Source organism: Vitis vinifera, chromosome 12 (genome assembly GCF_030704535.1).
Source record: "Vitis vinifera cultivar Pinot Noir 40024 chromosome 12, ASM3070453v1".
NCBI lineage: Eukaryota > Viridiplantae > Streptophyta > Magnoliopsida > Vitales > Vitaceae > Vitis > Vitis vinifera.
Window position 1 is genome coordinate 3,758,993 of NC_081816.1, and position 22,124 is coordinate 3,781,116.

General features: G+C 33.7%; 2 protein-coding genes across 3 annotated transcripts; one reads left to right on the forward strand and one right to left on the reverse strand.

The window, feature by feature from the left end:
* The first annotated feature begins 203 nt into the window (after positions 1 to 203).
* On the forward strand, positions 204 to 1,015 carry LOC100247528 (glutaredoxin-C9). The gene has a single exon (XM_002262637.5). It carries the CDS (start codon positions 350 to 352, stop codon positions 773 to 775), a length of 426 nt encoding a protein of 141 aa, XP_002262673.1. The 5' UTR covers positions 204 to 349; the 3' UTR covers positions 776 to 1,015.
* A 240-nt stretch (positions 1,016 to 1,255) lies between these two features.
* Positions 1,256 to 13,915, reverse strand: LOC100242390 (protein ECERIFERUM 16). 2 transcript variants are annotated; one of them, XM_010658709.2, is made up of 5 exons: positions 13,838 to 13,915; positions 12,959 to 13,514; positions 12,125 to 12,234; positions 5,772 to 5,885; positions 1,256 to 2,212 (listed from the first exon to the last, which is right to left on the reverse strand). In XM_010658709.2, the coding sequence occupies exons 2-5, from the start codon at positions 13,341 to 13,343 to the stop codon at positions 1,532 to 1,534; spliced, it is 1,290 nt and encodes a 429-aa protein (XP_010657011.1). In that variant the 5' UTR covers positions 13,344 to 13,514; positions 13,838 to 13,915; the 3' UTR covers positions 1,256 to 1,531. The 2 variants fall into 2 exon arrangements, with proteins under 2 accessions (XP_010657011.1, XP_010657010.1); XM_010658708.3 differs by having other exon boundaries at positions 12,959 to 13,857.
* Positions 13,916 to 22,124: the final 8,209 nt, after the last annotated feature.

Consider the following 22,124-nt stretch of genomic DNA (forward strand, 5'->3'; position numbering starts at 1 on the left):
GGTTAAGGTTTTAGGGAAGAAATACAGATGGGTAGAAGGAGGAAAAAGACAAGAGATGAGACGTATCCATTAAAGAGTGGGAGGGAGAGGGGACGTGGGTAGCAAAAGTGGGGTGGGAAGGATGACGAGGAGAAACGTCACCCACATCGCACATGTTTGCGCGTAAGATAGAAAGAAAAGCATAACCACCGTTGACGTACGACTTCTTCAATTTCCACCTCCTCCACACATCACCACCTCCTCCACCTCCACCACCTCCATTTATATTCACTCCACCTTCGAACCCCACTACATCCACCTCTCTCTCTCTCTCTCAAACTCTCTCTCAAATATCTCTCTGTCCCCCACCATGCAAGAAGCTCTTCCTTACAAAACATGGCTACCGATACCCAGAGAACCAAGAATCAACACCCCCACGACGCCTCTCCATAACCAATTACTCCTTCCGGGGACGACCAACATAACCAATATGGTTTCAGAGAACGCCGTCATAGTGTTCGGAAGACGTGGGTGTTGCATGACCCATGTCGTGAAGCGCCTGCTTCTGGGTCTGGGCGTCAACCCGGCCGTCTGCGAAGTGAACGAAGAGGATGAAATTGGTGTCCTAGATGAGCTGGGGATGGTCGGCGCCGGCGAGGGAAAGCAGGGCGCAGTGCAGTTTCCGGCGGTGTTCATCGGAGGAAGGTTGTTTGGGGGGTTGGATAGAGTCATGGCCGCTCATATTACTGGAGAATTGGTTCCCATATTGAAACAAGCTGGGGCTTTGTGGCTTTGATCCATGGAGTTTTCTCAGTCTTCTTTCTATTCTAAATTTTTCCTTTCTGTTGCTTTCCTTTTTAAGAAATTGTCCGAAGGGAATGCAATGATTTTGTTCTTGTTTTATTTTTCATGTTCATAGAAAGAAGAAAGGAGATCACCTAAAGATTGATTAATTTTTATGAAATTTGTTTGCCTAACTTTTTCTAATATTAGGGATGTGTCAGATAAATGGAAATGGGTTGTTGAGATTTGGAAATTTTCAGGCTCATGATATGTTTTTCTCACGGTTTCCATCATTCAAAATTTGAATTTGTACAGGGAAGAATACTTTTTACAAGACTCTCCACTTAAAAATTTAGATGATGATGAAATGGGAAAAGGAACTGATGTCTTTTTGTCATCACTCCATTGTTTTGCTTTATCAGTTTTCCATCCAGAGGGCCATTCTGTCCTGCTGGCTCATTTTTTATAAAGCTCAATCCCATACCATCAGCTCTGAGAAACAAAATCAAACATGTCATTAATTTCAATCCAATTCTTTGAGCTGCTATAAAAGAAATTTTACAGAAGGAAGAGTACAAGGTTGAAACTCAGTAGTGTTTTGTACAATGATTCATGAGTTACATTAGGAACTACATTAGACTGCCCTGGAGCAGACTCGAGGCTTGGCCTTTTAAACAATTCTCGGTCTCCTAAAACACACAGAAGCAACATCATTCGATACAGCACAGCAGAGTTGGATAATGCTGAATATTTTTTGGGTTCCAAACAGTCAAATTGTATCTAGCCATGAATCAAAATCATCCAAAACTTTAGAACCCTGACCAGAATGAGAGGAAGAAGAACACTGGATGCCAGGCGATGTGGGTTTGGCTTGTTGAGGCGGTTTTGTACCATTTTGGTCCATCAAATTGGATGTTTCTTCGAGTAGGTCATCAAGGGCATCATCAAGATTGGCAGTAACAACTTTTCTTGAAAGTTGCGGTGGAGTCATAGAAGGCTTTTGTTGGAAAACAGGAAGAGCATTACGAGACTTCTTGAAGCCCAACGAATCAAATTTGTTTGTTTCATTAAATGAGTCAAGAAGCATATCCAGCTCGGCTTCTGCAGCTGCTGCCTCAAATACTGACTGTTTTTTCTCAGGGTCTGCAACAGAAACCTTATTTATTTGTGCGGCAAGCTCCAGATCTCTGGTTTGGGCAGCTCTGCCAAACTGTTTTGCTTTATCCTTAACTTGGTTCTCTGACTTTGCGCTTTGATTAGGAGAGCTTATAACTGGATTTCGAATTCTAGTGGTGTCAGATGACATTACCTCCTTGTTTTTGTCCACAATCTTATCTTTCTCAGGAAAGCTACGGACAGCTGATTCATCGACTATTATTTTGGCTCCTTCGCTAGTTCTCTGCATTTGGTTGGCTTCTTGATTGCTGCTCACTTTTACTCCCTCAGAGCTCTGTCAGGCAACACATGAAACATTTACTAAACATTCGGAATTTATAAAGAAGAAATTTACTCAAGAGATGTGTCGGCGCCATGACCATGCAAAGAAACGCTAAAATAAATATTTTTAATGTTCCTTTAGAGGGGGTTGGTAGACCTCATCCCCACAATTCTAACACAATTTGATTTGAATGCCTTTTTCTCATAAAAAATTCAGTTCCCAGCAGTACAATAATCTTCAATTCCCCTTCAGCATGATATGACAGTGGTACACCCATGAGATCTATCCATGAGAAATATTGATTATGAACCAAAACTGCTGACAAGCTCAATGCAGGTTCAGATTTACTTTCACCAAAAGGTTTTTCTTTTTTTTCTTTTTTTTAATTATTATTTTTTAAAACTTCTACTGCACATACTTGATGACATGTAATCATGTGTCATATACATAAATGTGGGAGCCAGTCCAGGTATTGATGTCAAATTTTATTACCTGACCGTTTCATTAAAATGTACTCCTAGTTTCTTAAAAAAAATAAAACAAAATAAAATCAGTATAGGTTTCCCAATCAATAGCCTTGTGTCTGTTTGGATACACTTGATGTTTTCTGTTTTTAAAATTAAAAAAAAAAAAATAGTAGTAATATATAACATACAATAATCCTTAGAAGCTGACATTGAAAAAATAATGGTTTTAAAAACTGTTTAAAAAAAATTGAGGTATCGATAAATTTTTACTACTACAAATTTTAAAATTTCTGAAAGTAATTTTTAAAGACAGAGGGTAAAATCTGCACTTTTTGTACAAAATGTTTTACTTTTATATAAAGGTTTCTGATTTTAAAAACAAAAAACATAAAGCATATTCAAATAGACACCTAGTGTTCTCATTGCTCCTGAATCAGAGAAACAAAGTAAAAGCAAAGAGACTGTCCTTGAAAAGGTGATATAAAAAATTTATAATAAAAAAAATAAAGAAACAACAACAACAACATAAAAGAGCATGTATATTATTCATTGCATGCAAAGAGTATAACCAATGATTTTGACATCATGAAAAAAACCTCCCTAACAAGGTATGATGTTACAAACTTCACTCCATATAAGGACATGGTCAAAGAAAAGAAGATTTTCACAAATAAGTTGTTCCTGTTTCTAAAGACTTGAGGATTTAAACAAATTTGACATGTAGATACAAACTCCCACCTGACTTTGAGAACACAAACGTTCATAGCACATAGAATGACCACCAAGTAATTTTCATTTTTTTTTATCAATAAGTATATAATTGTATTGCAAAGAGGCGCTAAAATAGCGACCCACAGAATTACAGTATAAGGGAACTTACCCCCTTACAAAAGAGCCCATACAACAAGGAAAAAAATAAAAAATCTTCTCCCTTAACACATACACACCCACTCTATAAAATCTATCAAGGTCGAAGGACCATCTTTTATCCACAAATTGGTTTCCAACCACGGTAAATACACAAAAGAAACTTTCAGCTTTTGAATGGACAGCCCACAATCCTCGAAAGCAATTGAATTTCTAGCCTTCCATATGACCCAAAACAAACATAACATAACACAAAATTAAAGAGAGAAAAACAATAATGAACCAAATGGCGAACCTAATGAAAAAAGCTATTTCAGAATGCATATTTGGATACAAAGTATTAGGACAATGTGTAAGAAATCCAACTACCAATATATTTTAAGAAAGTTTTATTTTTATGATTTCATCCAAAATGTTAGCAACACAATGAAAAACCAATTCTCCAAATGTTTCAAAATGTTGGCCAAAATAATTGGTAATGTCCTTAAGACAATCGAAAGTAGTTAACACCCATCTATACCATCATTAAAGCAAACAGCATGATAACCTTTTCATCACTTTCAAATTGCTAAAATAGCCTCGGCAATTTTAAATGCAAGACCACTCCCAACACTATCACACAAATAATTGTCTGCATAAAACTGTCACTCACTAAAACTCTGACTCTCTAAATCAGTTTTAATTGGGAAGGATTTGTCATCCTTCTCACATACTTCTATATTAATGAATTTTTGTTTGAAAAAAAAAAAAAAACTCTGCCTCTCTAAATCTCACCCACAGCCCCCAAGATTCTCTGCAACTCCCTCTTCATCCCTTATTCCTCTTTATATCTTGAGGAATTGGATGGTATCATGATACATACGAAGTTGCATGCTACCATTTCTAGTATTAATCAGTCATTTTCTTCTCTCCAGTTTTCCCAAATTTAAAACTGTTTCTAAATTCATTCAAAATAACAAAGAAATAAAAAATGGAGAGGATGGGCTATTTTACATTTTAAGGATCCAAATGAACTAGTATCCTAAAATCCCTGATTAAAACACTCCCCCACACTCCCATTCCCTCAAATTCTAAACCATCTCATCCTCACTTCTCACAAATCTTTTAACTTCTCATCCCTTCTGTAGTCTATACTGTTAGAAGCAAGTATTCCAATTTCACTCTCGTCAGTCTGACAATCTTAGAAACATACTAAAATATCAACGTAATTCTTAATTTCAATTTAAAATAATGAAGAGATAAAATTAATTAATTAAAAGAAAAAACAGAATGGTAAAATCATTTCATTTCAAACTTTTATAAACCAGTATTCTAAAATTGCTCCCCAAAAATGCCTATCCTCCCTCCATCAGTCTCTTTATTCTCAACTTCTAAACCACTCCCATAGTATCTATTAGAGAAATCTTATAATTATACCTGGGCATGCATTGTATCTGCCACCATCTAGTTACCAAAGAATCCCATAGCAGTAAGTCCCTTCAATGCATTTGGCACGGGGGTAAAGATTTTCAAGTTCCTATTACTTTCATCAAGTAAAACGGAAAAAGATAAGATAGGAAAAGGCAAAATGCAATTTTCTAAGGTAGACTCTAATTCCAATTGCATAAACTACATTTACAGGTAAAACTCACAAGGTGCCCCAAAACCCACCAACATTCACTGGGACAATCCAGAATCTTTAAATAAAGATGCAAGTCAATGTTAATCTCAAACAAGGTCAATCTCAGGTTTAGAAGTTATCTGAGCTTGAGCATAATTTGGAATTCTAAGATGATTGCAACAATGCAGGGGAAAACAATTGAGAATGGATATCATTTTCAGAAAAGCGATGCATGGTATGAAAAAAAGGAAGTATATGGAGTTATCAAAAATGGGAATTTTGTGAGCTTTATTCAATAATATTTAAAATAATATCAACATGGGTGAATCATGGCCAAACTACCAAATCAAAGAAGAGAACCTCAAGTTGACTAAGATTGGTGAAATGTTGAGCATGATTTGGCACTTCACAAGGGAAAAAAAGGGAAAAAGAGAATTTTGTCACATCAACAGCATAAGATAGTTTGAATTTTGAAGCTAAAGTGACAGAGCTATAAATCACACACCTCATCACACCACAGACTTCATCATATACAACTCAAGCTTTCAGATTGGCCCATACCAAGCTTTTATAGCACCGGTTTACACAGATTGTCAACTTGGTAATTATAAATTTCAAAATGGGAAATTGAACATACCACTGACATCAGCTCTGGTGACAAAAGATCCTCTTCAACAAAGAGCCTCTGTGATAGATCTACTTTTGTGAGTTGTTCTGCAAGAGAATGCAGATTCAGGGAGAGAAATGGTGCCTGCATAGAAATACCACAAGGAAAAAAGTGAGAAAAATAACTTAGATATATCGACCTGGATAGTAATAAATAGCAGAAAACAGAAAATTACATATTTATCTCATAACAATTGCACAAACATCAAGATAAAGTCTTGAAGGAGGGAATGCATTATTCATGTCATGCATGGTTAGATATCGCAATTATACATCCATCAACTATTAGGCTATTACAACTTTACAAATTATATAGGCAGCTTTCTGTAAAGGTCTACCAACCCCAAATGTTAAGATTCAACTAAGATTAAGGTTTCTAGTCACAAACCTTAGTTTGCCAGATCATACTCACAACCTCAAGGTTAATCAGCAAAAACAGATTTAACCATATTTTCGTGTTAGTGGCATGGTGTGTTACATCTAGTTCAACTTTTTCTGTGATAAACAAAGACTTCACTAAAACCAATCTTTATAAACACAAAATTATATTGTTCATTTCTTTGCTGATTCCTAAAACCTCAAGGAGGGTTTGGGGATAAGAGGGAGAGTACAAAGGGTAGTTGGACAAAACCAGAGGCTAAAGAGGTCCTTGACATTCTTTACTAGAATTATCCTCCGTCACAATCATGTGAGACATGGCCAATTAGCTGCAGGGGAGCTTTGCAATCAAAGATGTGAAAAATTATTCTAGATGGCTGCTCATTTAGTACCAAGGCCACCAAATGACAGGTGGCATTGGAAGAGACCATAAAATGATATTTTCTTTACTTTCTGTGGCTACTTGGGGAAGCTTTGCAATTGAGAATGACCAGGATTTGGTTCAAAGGTTTATGGAGAGCCAAAGCAAGGGAATCTAGAAGATGTGCGAATAGATCAAGATTCAACAGCAGTTGTTGCTTCACTGAGAAGAGACTTGGCTAATAGCTACCTTACACAGTTATAAGAAAACTAGTTTTAGCATCAAGGAGGTGCATGGCTGCTGCTGGTTAGAGAAGTTAACTATGAGATCAATGGGCTGTTTTACAAAGGAACTATGACAAATTCCCATCTGAGTTATCCAGTTATCGGTTTTGTGTTGGGCCTTGGTTATTGTGGATATACTTTCTTTTATCTCTTCTTGTTAAGTCAAAGGATCCCTCATCCTCTCAGACCTCTTTTATATTTTGTCTCATTCCCTGAATAAAACTACTGGATTCTGATGAATCAACCTTTTTTTTTTTTGATAGGCAAACAGTAAATATAACAGCTAAGAAATAGACGCACCAAATTACACAAGACATTTTTTTTGATGGCTAAAAAGGAGAATATTTTTAAACAGAAACACCAAAAGAGCATCCCAGAGTATATAGGAAGTATAAAAAAGGCGCCTAAAGGCGCCACAAAAAACAGAGAGGGACAACAAAAAACAACCAGCCCTCAACCCAAACCCAACCAATCCACAAAGTCTATAATTGAAAGAGGACTAGAAACAATAAACAACTTAGACCACACCCAAATATTACAAAGGAAAGAAAATTTAAGCCCTTGAACCAAATGCCCATCATTTTCAAACGCCCTACTATTTCTTTCCTTCCAAATTGTCTAAAATAGGCATAAGGGAGCAGTCCGTCATACCTTTTTCCATTCCATTTTTTACTCATGAAAGTACACATGACATATGCAATATGCACCACCAAGCAAGCAAAAAAAGGGGAAAAAAAAAAAAAACTTCTTTACCTTACTTGGAGCTCATACAATCAACAAAGTCTATTATGGTCATTGAATGATCATTTATGCACACTCTAACTCATTCTAATAAGAAGATTTGATTACCTAAATCGTCTATTCAACATCTTCAAACAAACTCCTAGATCTTTCCTTCCATATAGCCCAAAAGAAGCACAAGAAAGTTTTCCCCCAATCTTTCTTTGGCCTCTTCCTTACAAAGGAACCATACTAACTCAAAAGATTTCCTCTCACAAAAGAGTGCATTATCCAAACTATTCCAGACAAAGAATAAACCAGCAGCCTCAAAATTCTAACTTTAGAGCAATGAAAGAGAATAGGATTAACTGATTCTTCTTTAACTTTTCACATATAACATCCATTCGGTAATATCCATCCCCTCTTTTTGGGTTGATCTCTCATCAAAATCCTCCCCCAAAACCCACCATCATCAAGACCTAACAGTTCCAAACTATGCTGGCAAGAAAAGATTCTCTTTTTCCCAAGCCAAGAAAGCGTAGAAATATGTGATGGAGAATATGCCACTTTTAGAGTCCATCCAAACCATTATATCCTCATCATCCCTTCTAACTATGATCATTTGCAATCTCCTAGACTGTAGACAGTGCGCCTCAGGATGCGTGCCATAGACAAATACGGGATCACTCAACCAGAATAACCTTTACTTATGCTTTATATAAAAGTAATATTCTTTATATTAAAACAAGTGGGTTTAACTGAAAGTCCACTTCCGGGAATCGGAATTAGATGATTTTTTTTGTTTAAACCGCATAATTTTTCAAGAGGAAAGATACGAGACCATACGATCAGGACGATTCTGCGTCCGTGGGACCCAATTTAGGGTTTAGGGTTTAGGGTTCCACAACCCCACCCTATAACCATCCCTCACACCCTTTGAGCATCATCCCCCCTCTTTTTCCTCAAACTTTACTATAATGACTTGTTTCCAAAAGAATTCTCTCTCAACGTCAAATATCCAGCTCAATTTGTCAAGGAAAGCCTTGTTGAGAGTGGAGAGATTTCTAATATGAAGACCTCACTCTTTTTTTTTTTTTTCCTTTTTTGTCTATGCAAGCAATAAACCATTTTACCAAATGAGGTTTTTTCTTAAGAGCTCCTTCACACTAAAAGAAATTTTTTTTCCTCAATCTTAAGCTCATCCTTCTTGAAATTACAAATAATGATATGGAATAAATTGGTAGGCTAAACAATGTACTTTTTTTATCAAAGTATAGACCCCTAATTTTGTCATTGGTGGCAATAGGCAGTCGCTAGTATATACGTATTTGTGTATCAACTTGAATATGCGTTCTTGATCATATCTTTATGTGTTTCCATGCCTTAAGAGGATATATTTGGTACATGGATTTTGGTTTGAGGATCCCCATGTGGTGCACAAGGAGAGGAGAAGATGAATAGTCAAAGAGAAAGAGGAATAGGCGCTTTTGAGGATTATGTCGATTTGGAAGGCAATTTTGATACAAAAACCAACACCCTACTTGCTATCCTCTTATAACCAATAATGGTTTGATGTTAGAATTGAGAAAATTGAACAATAAGAAAACCATACAATTCATAACAACCCATTAATTGTTTGTCATTATCAATAGTTTCAAATTTAGTTCTTCTTTCTATCTTCTAAAATCCAAAACAAAATACTTAAGAAAAGAAAAGAAAAGAAAAGTCTCAAAAAATAAAAATAAAAAATCACATGAAAAATGAACAATAAGAAAATCTTACAATTCATAATAACCAATTAATTGTTTGTCATTATCAATGGTTTCAAATTTAATTCTTCTTTCTCTCTTCTAAAATCCAACTCTCTCTCATGGCTTTATCAAATAATCTTCAAAATTGCCGTTGTTATTATCATTAGTAGGGATCGTCAAGGAATCATAATCATATCCAATCACTTTATTATCCTCCACATCAATATTAATTTATGAGGAGGTCCCAAAGATAAATCCAAGTAGGTAGTCGGGAGTTTCCCCCATGGCCCCACCATATAGCCCAGAACAAAAGCTAATTCCTCCACATTAGCAACTGCTCCAATAGGGATTAACTCACTATTCTCCAAGTTAATTTTTAAACTAGATATTCCCTCAAACCACATGACGGTCCAACTCAAGTAATACATTTGCCCTTGATTGGCATCGGATAGAATGAAGGTTTCATTAGCAAACAAGAGAAATGGCACTTCCATTCGCTCATTGTCTCTCCCACATACCCTTAAGCCTAAAACCCCCTCGCAAGCCTTATTAGAATACAACTGAGCTCCTACATTGCCAAAAATGAATAAGAAGATAATGAATCTTCCTACCTCAACCCCCTAAAAGCTATGAAAGAAGCTTTAACCAAGGATATACATCATTTAATCCATCTAACCCATTTTTTTTACAGAGAATCCTTTTTTCCAAGACCGTAAACAAGAAGTCCTAATTATCATGATCACACCTTCTCAATATCCAGTTTACAAATAACCCCACTAGTAGCACTCTTCAGCCTTGAATCTATGACCCACTTTCAATAAGAATTGCATCCCATATTTGTCAACCATTCACAAATGCATGCTGATAAACTAAAACAACTTATACTTGAGCAACTACCTGTGAGCTAATAGGCTATTCAAGCTCTCAAAAGTAATGTTCAGCTCAGATTGTAATTGGATGAGTTAAAGATACTCTTAGGAAGCATATATAAAATTGTTACATCCAACACATCTCATTGACTCCACCATTGCAAGTTATTACTTGAAGACATTCTTTGGTGTCTAAAACTAAAGAAGATGGAATCTCATATTCTAATGGTGAAAGGAAGAGGAAGTTGTTGAAATCTTTGGTGAAGGACAGTGGGTCAACTCTAGATAATCAGGATAGCATTGAGGAAATCTTAATAATTCTGGTCATCCTTAAGAAAAGCCAAGTCTTCGTCCCCTATCTATGAGGAACATGCTATTTGGATAAAGCATCCCCTTTTTAGGAAACGAAGCCAAAGAGGCTGCTTTTCATGTAGAAAAGGATAAAGCACCAAGATTGTATGGATTTTCTTTAAGTTTCCTTTGGGAATGGTGACTAATTGTGAGGGGGGACATGCCGAAAATTTTATGGTAGGAGTCTTGTCAACAAAAACCCTAAATCCATTGTTGTTTTCCTAAAAAAATGTCAAGGTGTTGACTTTAGACCCATCAGTTTTCTACATTCAGTTTTCTATAGTCTCTATAACATAATAGTTGGGGTGCTATTTAAGCATTTTTTATGTGATTCTACAAGAGAAATTTTCACCCTTGTAAGGAGCTTTTGTGGAGAGTATACAAATTTTAAATGTGGTTATTGTTGCAATTAAGTTAATGAATGAATGAAAAATACAATAGAATGAGTTTGTCTTTTAAATTTAATAAAAAAAATAAAAAATAAAAATAAAAAACAATGGCCATGTTAATTTGGGTTATCCAGACCATATTTTACATTGGAAAAGCTTTAATTAAGATGGAGATCATGGATTAGGGATTATTTATCCTCACCTAGCATTGGAGTGTTAGTTAATGGTTGTGCTAAAGGTTTCAAGAGGATTCCACCAACATAGGTTATTCAAGCTCTCAAAAATTATGCACAAGCTTAGCTTGTTTGGTAATAGGATGAGCCTAAAAAGAACTTTAGCAAGCATATCCAAGATGACTCATAAACAAGTTCAATATATCCCAATGACTCCACAATGCAAGTTAGTATTGTTTTCTTCCTTCTAACATATCCATGCCAATTAACTTAGTTCCAGTTAGGAGTGACAAGTTTGACACAACCCATCAACAAGACTTGAACAAAACACAAAGTTAGTAGGTTGGTTTTGAATACAATTGTGCTTGTGTCATAATCTTTTCAATCGACATAACTACTTAATAAATAGGTCATGCTCAATTTGCATGTTCAACTCATTTATTGTTCTGTTATAACCCACTTAAACATATAAATTTATATGTTTCCAAAATCATAAAAATTGAAGATACTTTCTTTTTTATATAGATATCATGTAGTTAAAAAAGTTGAATAATTAAACAAGTTAAATGCTCGTGTTGCATCACGTTAGCATGATTATTAAAGAGTCATGTTTAAACTAGATAAATTTTCAATATTGCTTATCTCAATACGACACAAACACAATAGGATGCGTTGCCTAGTATATCATATATTGACTCTTTAATATGCAGAAAGTACTCTAAATAATTTGTTTGTCTAAGGAGAAAGGTTAACAGAATGACCAGAGTATGCTAATTTCAGATTCACATTTGATACAGGTATTAAAGGAGAACCCAGACTTAGAAGCACAAATCTGTAAAGCTTCATGATGCATGAGCATACATATCGTATCCAATAACACACTACAAATGGCAATAAGCTGTCTTACCTATTTAAGAATAATTTTCTCTATTCCTATTCATTCAGCGCATCTTTTTTTTAATATATTTTTTTATAAGCTCATTTACACCACATCTTTGATCTACTCTTCACTTAAAATATAAAAAGAAAAAATCAGACAATGAAGTACCTCATGACTTGTGGTTGCTCTGTCCTCCACAATAAAATTATTGTCCCCAATCCATGATAGAATGCCTTGTCCTCTAACAGATAGCAAAGAGCCTACTCCCTGATTGAAGTCTAAGAAAAGCCCCCAAGTCAATACTCTATCATATATTAAGCATTTACAATAACTCAAACATAACCCAAACGGTGTCAGAAAGCTGGCATTAAAACTAAGGTAACCATGGTTGCTAAAGGAAAGCCCATACTTTCTAGCCAAAAGAACTGATGGCAACACAAGCAATGCTGTTAGACACATTTAGTTAGTAAAAGATATCATAATTGTAAGCTAGTCCTTTTGGAAGGGGGATGATGAACATGGCACATGGACACATATGCTAGTCAAGAAAAGAAAATGACAAGTAAACAATAACACTTGTATATGCTCATAATACTTTTTTTGATATATTAGTTGAAGACCTGTCAGAACTAAGAAATTGGAATTACATTATTTATTAGCAGTTGATTCTTATCCATAACTATACATGACAAGGCAAAAAAAAATAGACATATGGTCCACAACACAATCTACAAGCTGACAGCTACATCGCATACTTAAATGGAACCTTAATGGCCATCATAGAAGCAAAGACTCCACTTCCAATTTGTTCTCACTTCTCACTCAAGTCCCTCAAACACAACATATCTACTGGTACTTCAATTGTTGAAGAACCACAACCATATTGATAATATACATGGACAAATATGATAACAATCAATCAGTCAATTGAAATCGACCAATTCAATAGGCATCTTGAACTTCTCTGTTTACAATATAAACTCAAAAAACAAAACAACATACCAGGCACAACATCATCCAGAGAAGCAAAGCTATCAAAATAAGGATTCGACCGAGACTGGGATATGGCTTCAGAAATCAGTTCACCATAGTCTGCCCCTTTACTCTTGGGCACAATAACATCATTGGCTTGATTCGTACTATTAATTGATGGGCCCTCTGAGCCCGAATCAAATTCTTCCTCATATCGATCCCAATTCGAGGGCAGCCGAGATAAACCCATGGATTGATGGGGTTTCTCTCTAATTTGCTTCCCCGGTTGCTTCTTTGCATTTCCAGCACCCACATTGCCCGCTGAGGGAGCTTTCGATGTTTTATTTGAATGAGGCCTTTTACTATGGTGCTGAGAATGAGCTCTCTTCGACTTCGCTAAAGCTTTTGCATCCATTTTGAATAACAACTTCAACTTTTCTATTCACCAAACTAAGAAAGATGGAGTAACACTTTGATTTTTTCAAATAGAAACTCTCCCACGAAAATATCTGAGAACGAGAGACAAACCCTAATTACAAGTCGGGTATAGAACTGCTGCACAGGTTCTCGCAAGGCCTCCGCTCGTCTACCGAGAAATTAAAGAAGGAAAATGAGTAATTTGAGCTTCCACTGAAATTTAGAGGAAAACATTTCGGGACAAATGCAAGAAAATCCTCTTTCCTCTCGGAAAATTAATACTTTCCCATGCTTTTTATTTCCTTGCTGGGTAGTGCAAGGAAAATATTAAATTAGTTCAAAGTAGAAACTTTCCTGCACTTTCTTGCATTTTCAGGGTAGCCAAACGGAACCCAAATTCAACAAAATCCTAAACCTAATATAGAAGAAAAACTCCGAAACGAAAAGGATTTAAAAATTTTAATAAAAAGGGAAACGGATTAGGGTTAATACCTGGATTCAGGAACGGACGTGGAGAGAGAAGCAACCGTGTTGTGGGATATGTCTAGAAAGCATTTAGTCTAATCCAATGAGTTAATGCCACGTCAAAAGAGTAGGGACATGTCTAGTCATTTAATAAGGTTTGGAGGATAGTAAGAAGATTTCACTTCCCTGTAACATTTAACGTGGCTATTTCTAATTGAGCAATGCTTGCAAGCTAATGAACTATTTTTTAGAAACACAATATTTTTATATTTTTATTTTTTAATTGAAAATTAATAATTAATAAAACCGTGAGGCAATGCTAAAAGTAAATCATAAATACCTACTTAGGGTAAATAATAATAAAGAAAATTCAATCAACGCCAAGAAATAGGTCTTCTAATGCTAAATTTAAAAAATAAAAAAATAAACATTATTAATATTTATAATATTTGATAGGAAATTATATATATATTAAGAAATTATTTTCAAAAAATAAATATATTTTAATTTTTCATGATTAAAATAATAATTTAAAATTATTTATTTCTTTTAAACTATAATTTTAATTTTATTAATTAAAAAATTTTATGTGATATACAAAATTTTTAAAAAGTAAATGAAAAAATTAAATTTATTATAGATGAAATATGTCTTGTATATTGACTAATTAGAATTATCATGATATTAAGTTTATATAATAAACGATGAGATAATTTATCATATCTTTATCACTATCTAATCTTCTATCGGTCGTAAAAAATCAATCAGAATATCATACAACGTTTTCTATTTCATGTTTCAAGGTTTTGTTCAAATTATGAAGAAAAAAATATGAGAAACTAAGAGTGAAAATAATAATAATAAGTGATAAAAAAGAAGTCAAAATATTTTAACTTTAATTTATCTCTAAATTTAATTTTAATTAAAACTTATTAACAAAATGATTGAAATAATTTTGTTATGGAAATACCCTAAATTGAGGTTGGTTCTAGGTCATTGAACAATCAATTAAATATATGTACATATACATATATAGTACCACTACTATTTTTACTATCTTATTAAATGATGAAAAATGATAAATATTCAAATCACTTCCTCAAAATTGTGGGGCCTCCAAAGTAATTAAGACCTTTGGCAAGCCCAACAATTCCAAAGCCTTCACAAACTTTAATGGGTTTGAGCCCACCACATGGCAAATATCAGACAAATATCAGACAACAAATCCTATCTTAGAGGATTAAAGACTAACTAATGGTAAAAATGGATGTAAAGACTGCAAGCAAAGTGGGGAAAGTCACTAAAAGAAGAAGCCCAGCCATTAAGGTTAATTATTAGGCATATTTGTGGGTTTCCTTCATCAAATGACACTGGTGCAAGAGCAACTTCCTAAAGTCAAAAGTTCCAAAGATTGAATGGTGAATGGGATCAGAGTACTGGCCATTTATTGAATCAACATTGCTGCTTTACACAGAAATTAGTGACACTGGGCATATAAAAGAAGTGGTAGGTGCCAGCAGAAAAGTTCAGATTTGGTAACTTTGGATTGAAGGGTGAAGCTTTTGCTTGATTTGAAACCTGGGTTCATTGGTAAAAAGCTTTAAAGTTCCTTGCTTATGAGAATTGAATTGCTTTATAAGGAAGTAATCTAAAACTTGGAATGACAGGCTTCTAATTAAGCTTCCTTCCCAGCACATGTAGGTCAGGAGCTCCATGCATGTATGTTACAAGCAAAGAACCATTGCTAAGGAAAAATTAAGGAGATAGAAGGGAGAATCCTATTGCAGAGGGAAGAGAAATGAGATACAATCATTTGAGTCTTGAGAGTCAAGGCTTGGGGTGGGGGGTGGGGGGTGGGGGTGGTTGGTGAAGCAGACATCTTTATATTTCACAGAACCAAATGATATTGGATGGCAGTGGATCATTAGCAGTGGTATGCTCCCTCCTCTCAATCTAATTGAAAACAGTTTCAATCCATGAATAATCTTATCCCACTTTTATGAGCCTTCAACCCAATCCACCAAACCAAAATCCTTAGCATATCTTAAAATTTCAATGGTCGGGGATACTAAGTCCACCACTAAGGTGTGAAAAGTTCATGTAGGACCTCCAAAGCTTTACTCATAACTCAAATAGTATAATAGAGTCATGCTCCAAATGATGTTTTAGAGAAAGTGCGGAGATCAAGTGTCTATCCACCCTCCATGAAATGAGGGGGATGTGTACTGACACCATTGATATGACATGTGAGGTCAACTAAACCTTGAAGGAAAACAAGTTGACACTAACCTTGCAGGAGGGATTAGGTTGATGCTACCTTATCGAGGTCTAAATCAACTAAGATTGTCATACCACCTCCATGAGCTTAAGTGGGATAACTCTCCACTTTCTGCATGCTAGTAAAAGAGTATATTACACTTGGCAAGTATCTTCCTAATTGGAAGATGACGACAAACTCCATCGACATTTACCATAAGTAAGTATCCACTAAGATTGGGATCAACACTCATGTTGAGCATTCCTTCCAACATAACTATTGTGTAGGCAGAAACTTCAATGTTTACATATTAGTGTAAGAATACAAAGATAAAATAATTCACATACAAAAGTATATAAGATTTCGATGTAGTTCAACTAATTGTGCTTACATCCGTGGATGAGAGATAATTATTTCACTATATCCTAAACCATGAGCCCTCATTCCTTTGAGCATCTCCTACTATTTTTCACATCTCTATATACTCAGTATATGTTTCATATCTTATAAATCTTCTCTTTATGATCTAAAATATTGATAGAGTACTTTTAATAACTTCCTTATTCTATAAAAGAAAATATAAAATTAAAAAAAAAATATCTAATATTATAATGACATATCAACATGAGAAATATTTGCATAATGTTCTTCACTAAAAGAATATGTATTAAATAGAAACTTGGGACACTTTTAAGCTATCTCTACCTTCGGTCAAATTCTTCAACTCAATATTTTATCTCTATATGATGCACACTTTCAATGCATATATCTCCTCTAATATGCTACTATAAAGGAAATCGCTCAATGTAATATACTTGGAAAATTGTTTGAGCCAAATTCTATACCATAGCTTCCTTGTGCATCATGCTCTCCTCTCGTTCCATGGGCCTCTTTGTGTTCTATAGTCCTATCAAGCAATACAACCTCTCCTTGTTAAGTACCTTCTATTAAATCTCTGTAGATTTTAAATTTTTAGTTACCTAAATATTTCCACTTTTCAAGATTCAATAAATGTATAGAAGAAGCTACACTTATTAAAGATAACTTAGTACATTCATATATCTCATTATAGTAAGAGTGTGAATGATGCCACCTTCAATCAAAATTTCTTTTGTAATATTTTATTTGTTTCGTGCTCCAAGATTCTTCTGAAAAGTTTGACCTAGGCTCTTTAGGATTCTTCAACTTTGGCTCTTCCATAAATTTTCAACCTATGATATTATATGATCACTCGTTAGGCAAGAAAAAAAAAACTTTGATTGTAACTTGTTATGTTGTGCGAATGCAAACTAAATACCACTTGTTAATGCAATAATCATAAAAGAAAAAAATTATATAAATGGTTCATACAAAAGGTGCACAAGGTTTTAACGTGATTTGATCAACTATACTTACAGTCTTGGATGAAAAAAAATTATTCCACGATAGAAGATAGAAAAAACAAATGTACCCATTAAGTCTTAAAATATTTTATATTTGGCAACTCCTTGTTTTTACACCTTAAACTATGAGCTCTTATTAGTGAAGTATCTCACACTCTTCCTCACATCTCTACCTACTTGATTTGTATATTAATCTCAATCTCATAATTTTTTTCTCTTATAACCTATAATATTTATTGAGATTTTCTCCATAACTTTTTATATTCTAGAAGGGAATCTAGTATTATGGTAATATCTCAACATTGAAAATATCCTACCTAATATTGTTTACAAACATACCAATAAGAAATATGAGACTTTTCAATAATCTCCACTTTAGATCAAATTCTTGAAGTTAATCTTTTATCTCTATATAATATACGCATTTAATACACATAATTCCTTTAATACATTATTATTAATGAAATCACTCAATGTACTTTAATTGAAAATTTTGTAATTTACAAACTTTTATTCTACATCACGGCTTCTTTGTGTGCAACATTTTTCTTGTGTTTCTCCTTTATGCATCACAATCCTATCATGTGCTATGAAAACTTTTTATTTGTCTTTTAATAGACCTTCGTGGATTCAAACTGTTCTATTATTTTATTATTTATAGTTTTTATTTGGATAAATTGTCTATGTGCCTCGCGCATAGACCATGCCTCTCTTTCTCTCTCTCTCCATGTATATATATTCAAGGTATGGTACTTTTCAATTAAATTTTGAGTATATTGTGAAGGAAGAAAGAAAACATTGACAATACAAATCCTAATAGGCTTCCAACGATTAGCAAGACACATATCTTATAGTTCACAAGCAATAATGTAAAATTGAAGGAAAATATCCTAATACCTTTTGAAAGACTACGTTATTATATGCATGGACACTCTAATCATAAGCCAATTCACCTAATACAAAGATGCAATTTAATTGATACATTAATAGCATTCGACATCGCTTAACACACAAATGTGTACAAATCTCTACATATAATATTTTAATGGATCCACCACTATCATTTGGGCATTATATAACATGAAGAATAAAGCTTCTTTTAGCTAGCTTTTCAAGATTTTTAACTAAATGATCAATTGATGTTATATATTGTCGTTTTCAATTCTTTGAACTATTTTGGTCACCCACCAAATGGAAGATGGGCCTCAATGTGCACATTAATGTTCTAATTTGGATGAGTGAAAGAGGACTTGAAAGCAAGGCTTGGCTTTCTCTCTTGTTTTCTTCCCTACTTGTCTCTCCCAATCAATCATTCCATTAATGATGAATGACTAACATCCAAATTTAATACTTAGTGGGAACTTTAGTGCTCAAAATATGATTCTTTAATTGCCTAAAAAAATACCTCATTTTCCCTTCAAAAAGATTGGTTTTTGAATTCAATATTTCTTCACTTGGACTTCATTTGCTCGTGTAGTGTTGATTGCAAACTCCCCTATTCCCTTCTCTTGAAAAGGAACCAACAAACCTATGACTCACCTAACGAGAGAAAGAGTGGTGCTTTATCTTTGCTTTTCTAGCCAAAAAGAGAGTCACTAATTTTCTTGTATGGCATTTTGCATAAAACATTATCATATGTTGATTGAGCAATCTTTTTTACTTAGAGGATGCTGACCCTAGCAACCTTAATGGCGCGTGGAGAACACTGTCAAATAACAATTTGAAACACTCCTTAATCATGAGATTAATTTATCAAATGCAACAATCACACAAGAAAACTTTGTCTAGATAATTATGACACGTGTCACATTGTGAATGGGATTTATTTTCTTTCTTGTAATATAATAATTTAAGGTCACATTCAAGAATTGAGAGGTACTTCCCGTTTAACCATTTTCCATCGGACATGATCTTTTCAATTTTGACCAAAATGTGTGAGGTGGGTCGGGGGGGTTTTGACCTGGTCAATTTAAGCAAAACAAAATTCATCCTTTATCTTCCACCAGAGGAAACATACAAGACATTCTTGAGTGTCATCTCCACTCTACGTTAATGCAAGAAGCTTTTCAATTCATGAAGCCATTTGTCTTTCTTGATATTTCAAAGTGTTTTGATTCTCTCCATAAGAGGGGATGTATAGAAAGAAATTGTCTTACATCAGGGTACATAAAATGATTGGAACTTAATTGTATGGAAAGCTAAGATTTGATAATAGTTTTTGAAAATAATTTTGTTTTCTTTAAATAAAAAAATATATATTTAGCAATAAAAAATAAAAATAAAAATTGTGTTTTTATGATAATTTTTTAATTATTTTTATTTGTTTTTTAAAAGTTGTTTTAAAAAAATAATTATATAAATATGAAAAATGATTAAAAGTAAAGTATTGTATATAAAACTATTATTAAAACATATTTAAAAATACTGAAAACACGTTAAGAACATTTTACTTCCTAAACAAACTTTTGTTCTTTGAGTCTAAGTATTAAAATTGTTTTTATAATTATTTTCGAAAACATTTCCCTAACAAAATTTAAATATCATCAAATCTATATGGTGGATCAACTATATATTTTCTAGTAATTTAAAATTTTTAAATAATTTATTTTGTTGAATATATTATTAAAAACACATAGAATTTATATAAAACTACCAAGGAAAATTTTTATTTTTTTTAAGTTTTAAAAGAAAAATTATATACAAATAGAGGTATAATTGCCATCAACCCCAATTGATAATTAAAGTAGGTATGCCAAGGCATATAAATATTATTAGGTTCAACTAAAACTCATTAAATTTCATTTTATTTTTAAGTCAAATATGGGATATCAAGATGTCAACGCTTCTCCATGAATTGCTTTTAAACTAGTTCTACTAAGAATGTATCTGATAATTTTTTTTTCTAAGTGTTTTTAAGGAAACATTTTATCTAAAAGTATTTTTTAAGAGAATTACCAATCAAATATTTTCTTCAAAAAACATTATACATGATTTTTTAACTTTTTAAAAGTACTTTCCAAATTTTATTATGCATCCATTTTTTTTTTTCAAAAATACTTTTTAAGCTAAGATTATTTTTTAAAAAAAAATATATTGTCCCACAAACTCTAATTGAAATACATAATATACATAAAATGTATATATTTTGTTAATTAATTAACTTTGTAGAGAGAATTAATAAAATTTGTAGAAATAATTAATTAACAACAAATAATTTTTTAATTAATTTGAAAAAAAAAAATCTATAATATTTAATGAAGAGAGAATTAATAAAATGTAGCTATGAGATTTGTAGAGATAAGCATGATCAGATTATATGATAAAGCACCAACTAGCTACAACCAAATGAATGTTCATGAGAGTATGCACCAGCTTATACTATTAATGAAGGTTGTTTAAAGGTGATTAACTGTTCCAGAACCGCCTATGCCATACATGTGTAAAAAGAAAGAAAAAAAAAAGGTAAGAAAATTAAAAATAGGGGCTCAACAAAAGGCATATATTCTCCAACTTTTGATAAGCAAAAGCATGTGGGTTTCTGTAATGGATTCCTAGATCCAAATCTGCTCAACTTTTGGGATATATTTCTTTTGAAGTTAAAAAAATCAATCTCCCTCTGCAAGATGTTCAATTTTTCCATTCACAGAACATCTCTTGACCCTCATTTCATAATCATCTGATAATAAAATATTTGAACATCATGAACCCTATAAGACAAATATTCCTTCACAAATCTTGATTACATCCTTAACCTAGCTAGCAGTGAAGGAGTAGTTATGAATTCTCCCGGTGAACTGTAAATTTTTTTTTCCACTTTCTTTCTTGGCCATGCCTTGAAATTAGGAGCCTGTTTAGATTACACAAAAAATATTAAGAAAATGAATTCCCTTTCATTTTCAAAGCAAAAGACAAGCAAAGAAACAAACATACCCTTGGTGCCAACACTTTGCTTTCCCCCAAACCCTGCTAGTTTAAATCAAGCTCTATTAGAATAGGGTTTTTTTAACCTCAAAGCAAGAGAGAGAGAGGGGGGGGAGGGGTTGGCCTTGAATGTGGGGTTTGTAGAGGAATCCCTCAAGACCTTGAAAGTTGAAGCCTTTGAGAGTGTTGGGCAAGGAGAGAATATTCTAAGGCCACCACAGTTCAACAGCAAAACTCCAAACATTATATACTAATTAAAGTTAAAAGGCATAAACATCATTTGATTATGATTATGGGTTACTAGGAAAAGTCAGCCCACAAGTAGACGACTGCTCACACTTCTAAAAATTCACTGCCTTTGTCAGCTCGCTGTCTTTTAATCTCTTCCCTTACTACAATCAGTTATCAACTAGGAGTTGAAATGGCCATCCTACCCTACCCTGCCCTACCGTGCCTTCTCAGTAGATGTGGCACATACTTTTAATCTAGGGCAACTTATATCCAAATCTGCCTAGGTTTATATGCCTAACTATGCTTTTTCTCAAAGTCATTCTACCACCATGCTTAAAAGCAAACTTTGTGGGTGGGTTCAAAATGTATGCTTGTTTGAATTTATTCAATCTCTATAGTTCATTTCAAGTGGCAAGTCATGGAGGTTCTTGATAGTTTGGATGGATTGGGATCCATTATAGTTCAAACATATAGACCAACTTAGGCTCAAGAGCAGTAGATTGATTTCATCTACCCTTGAAAG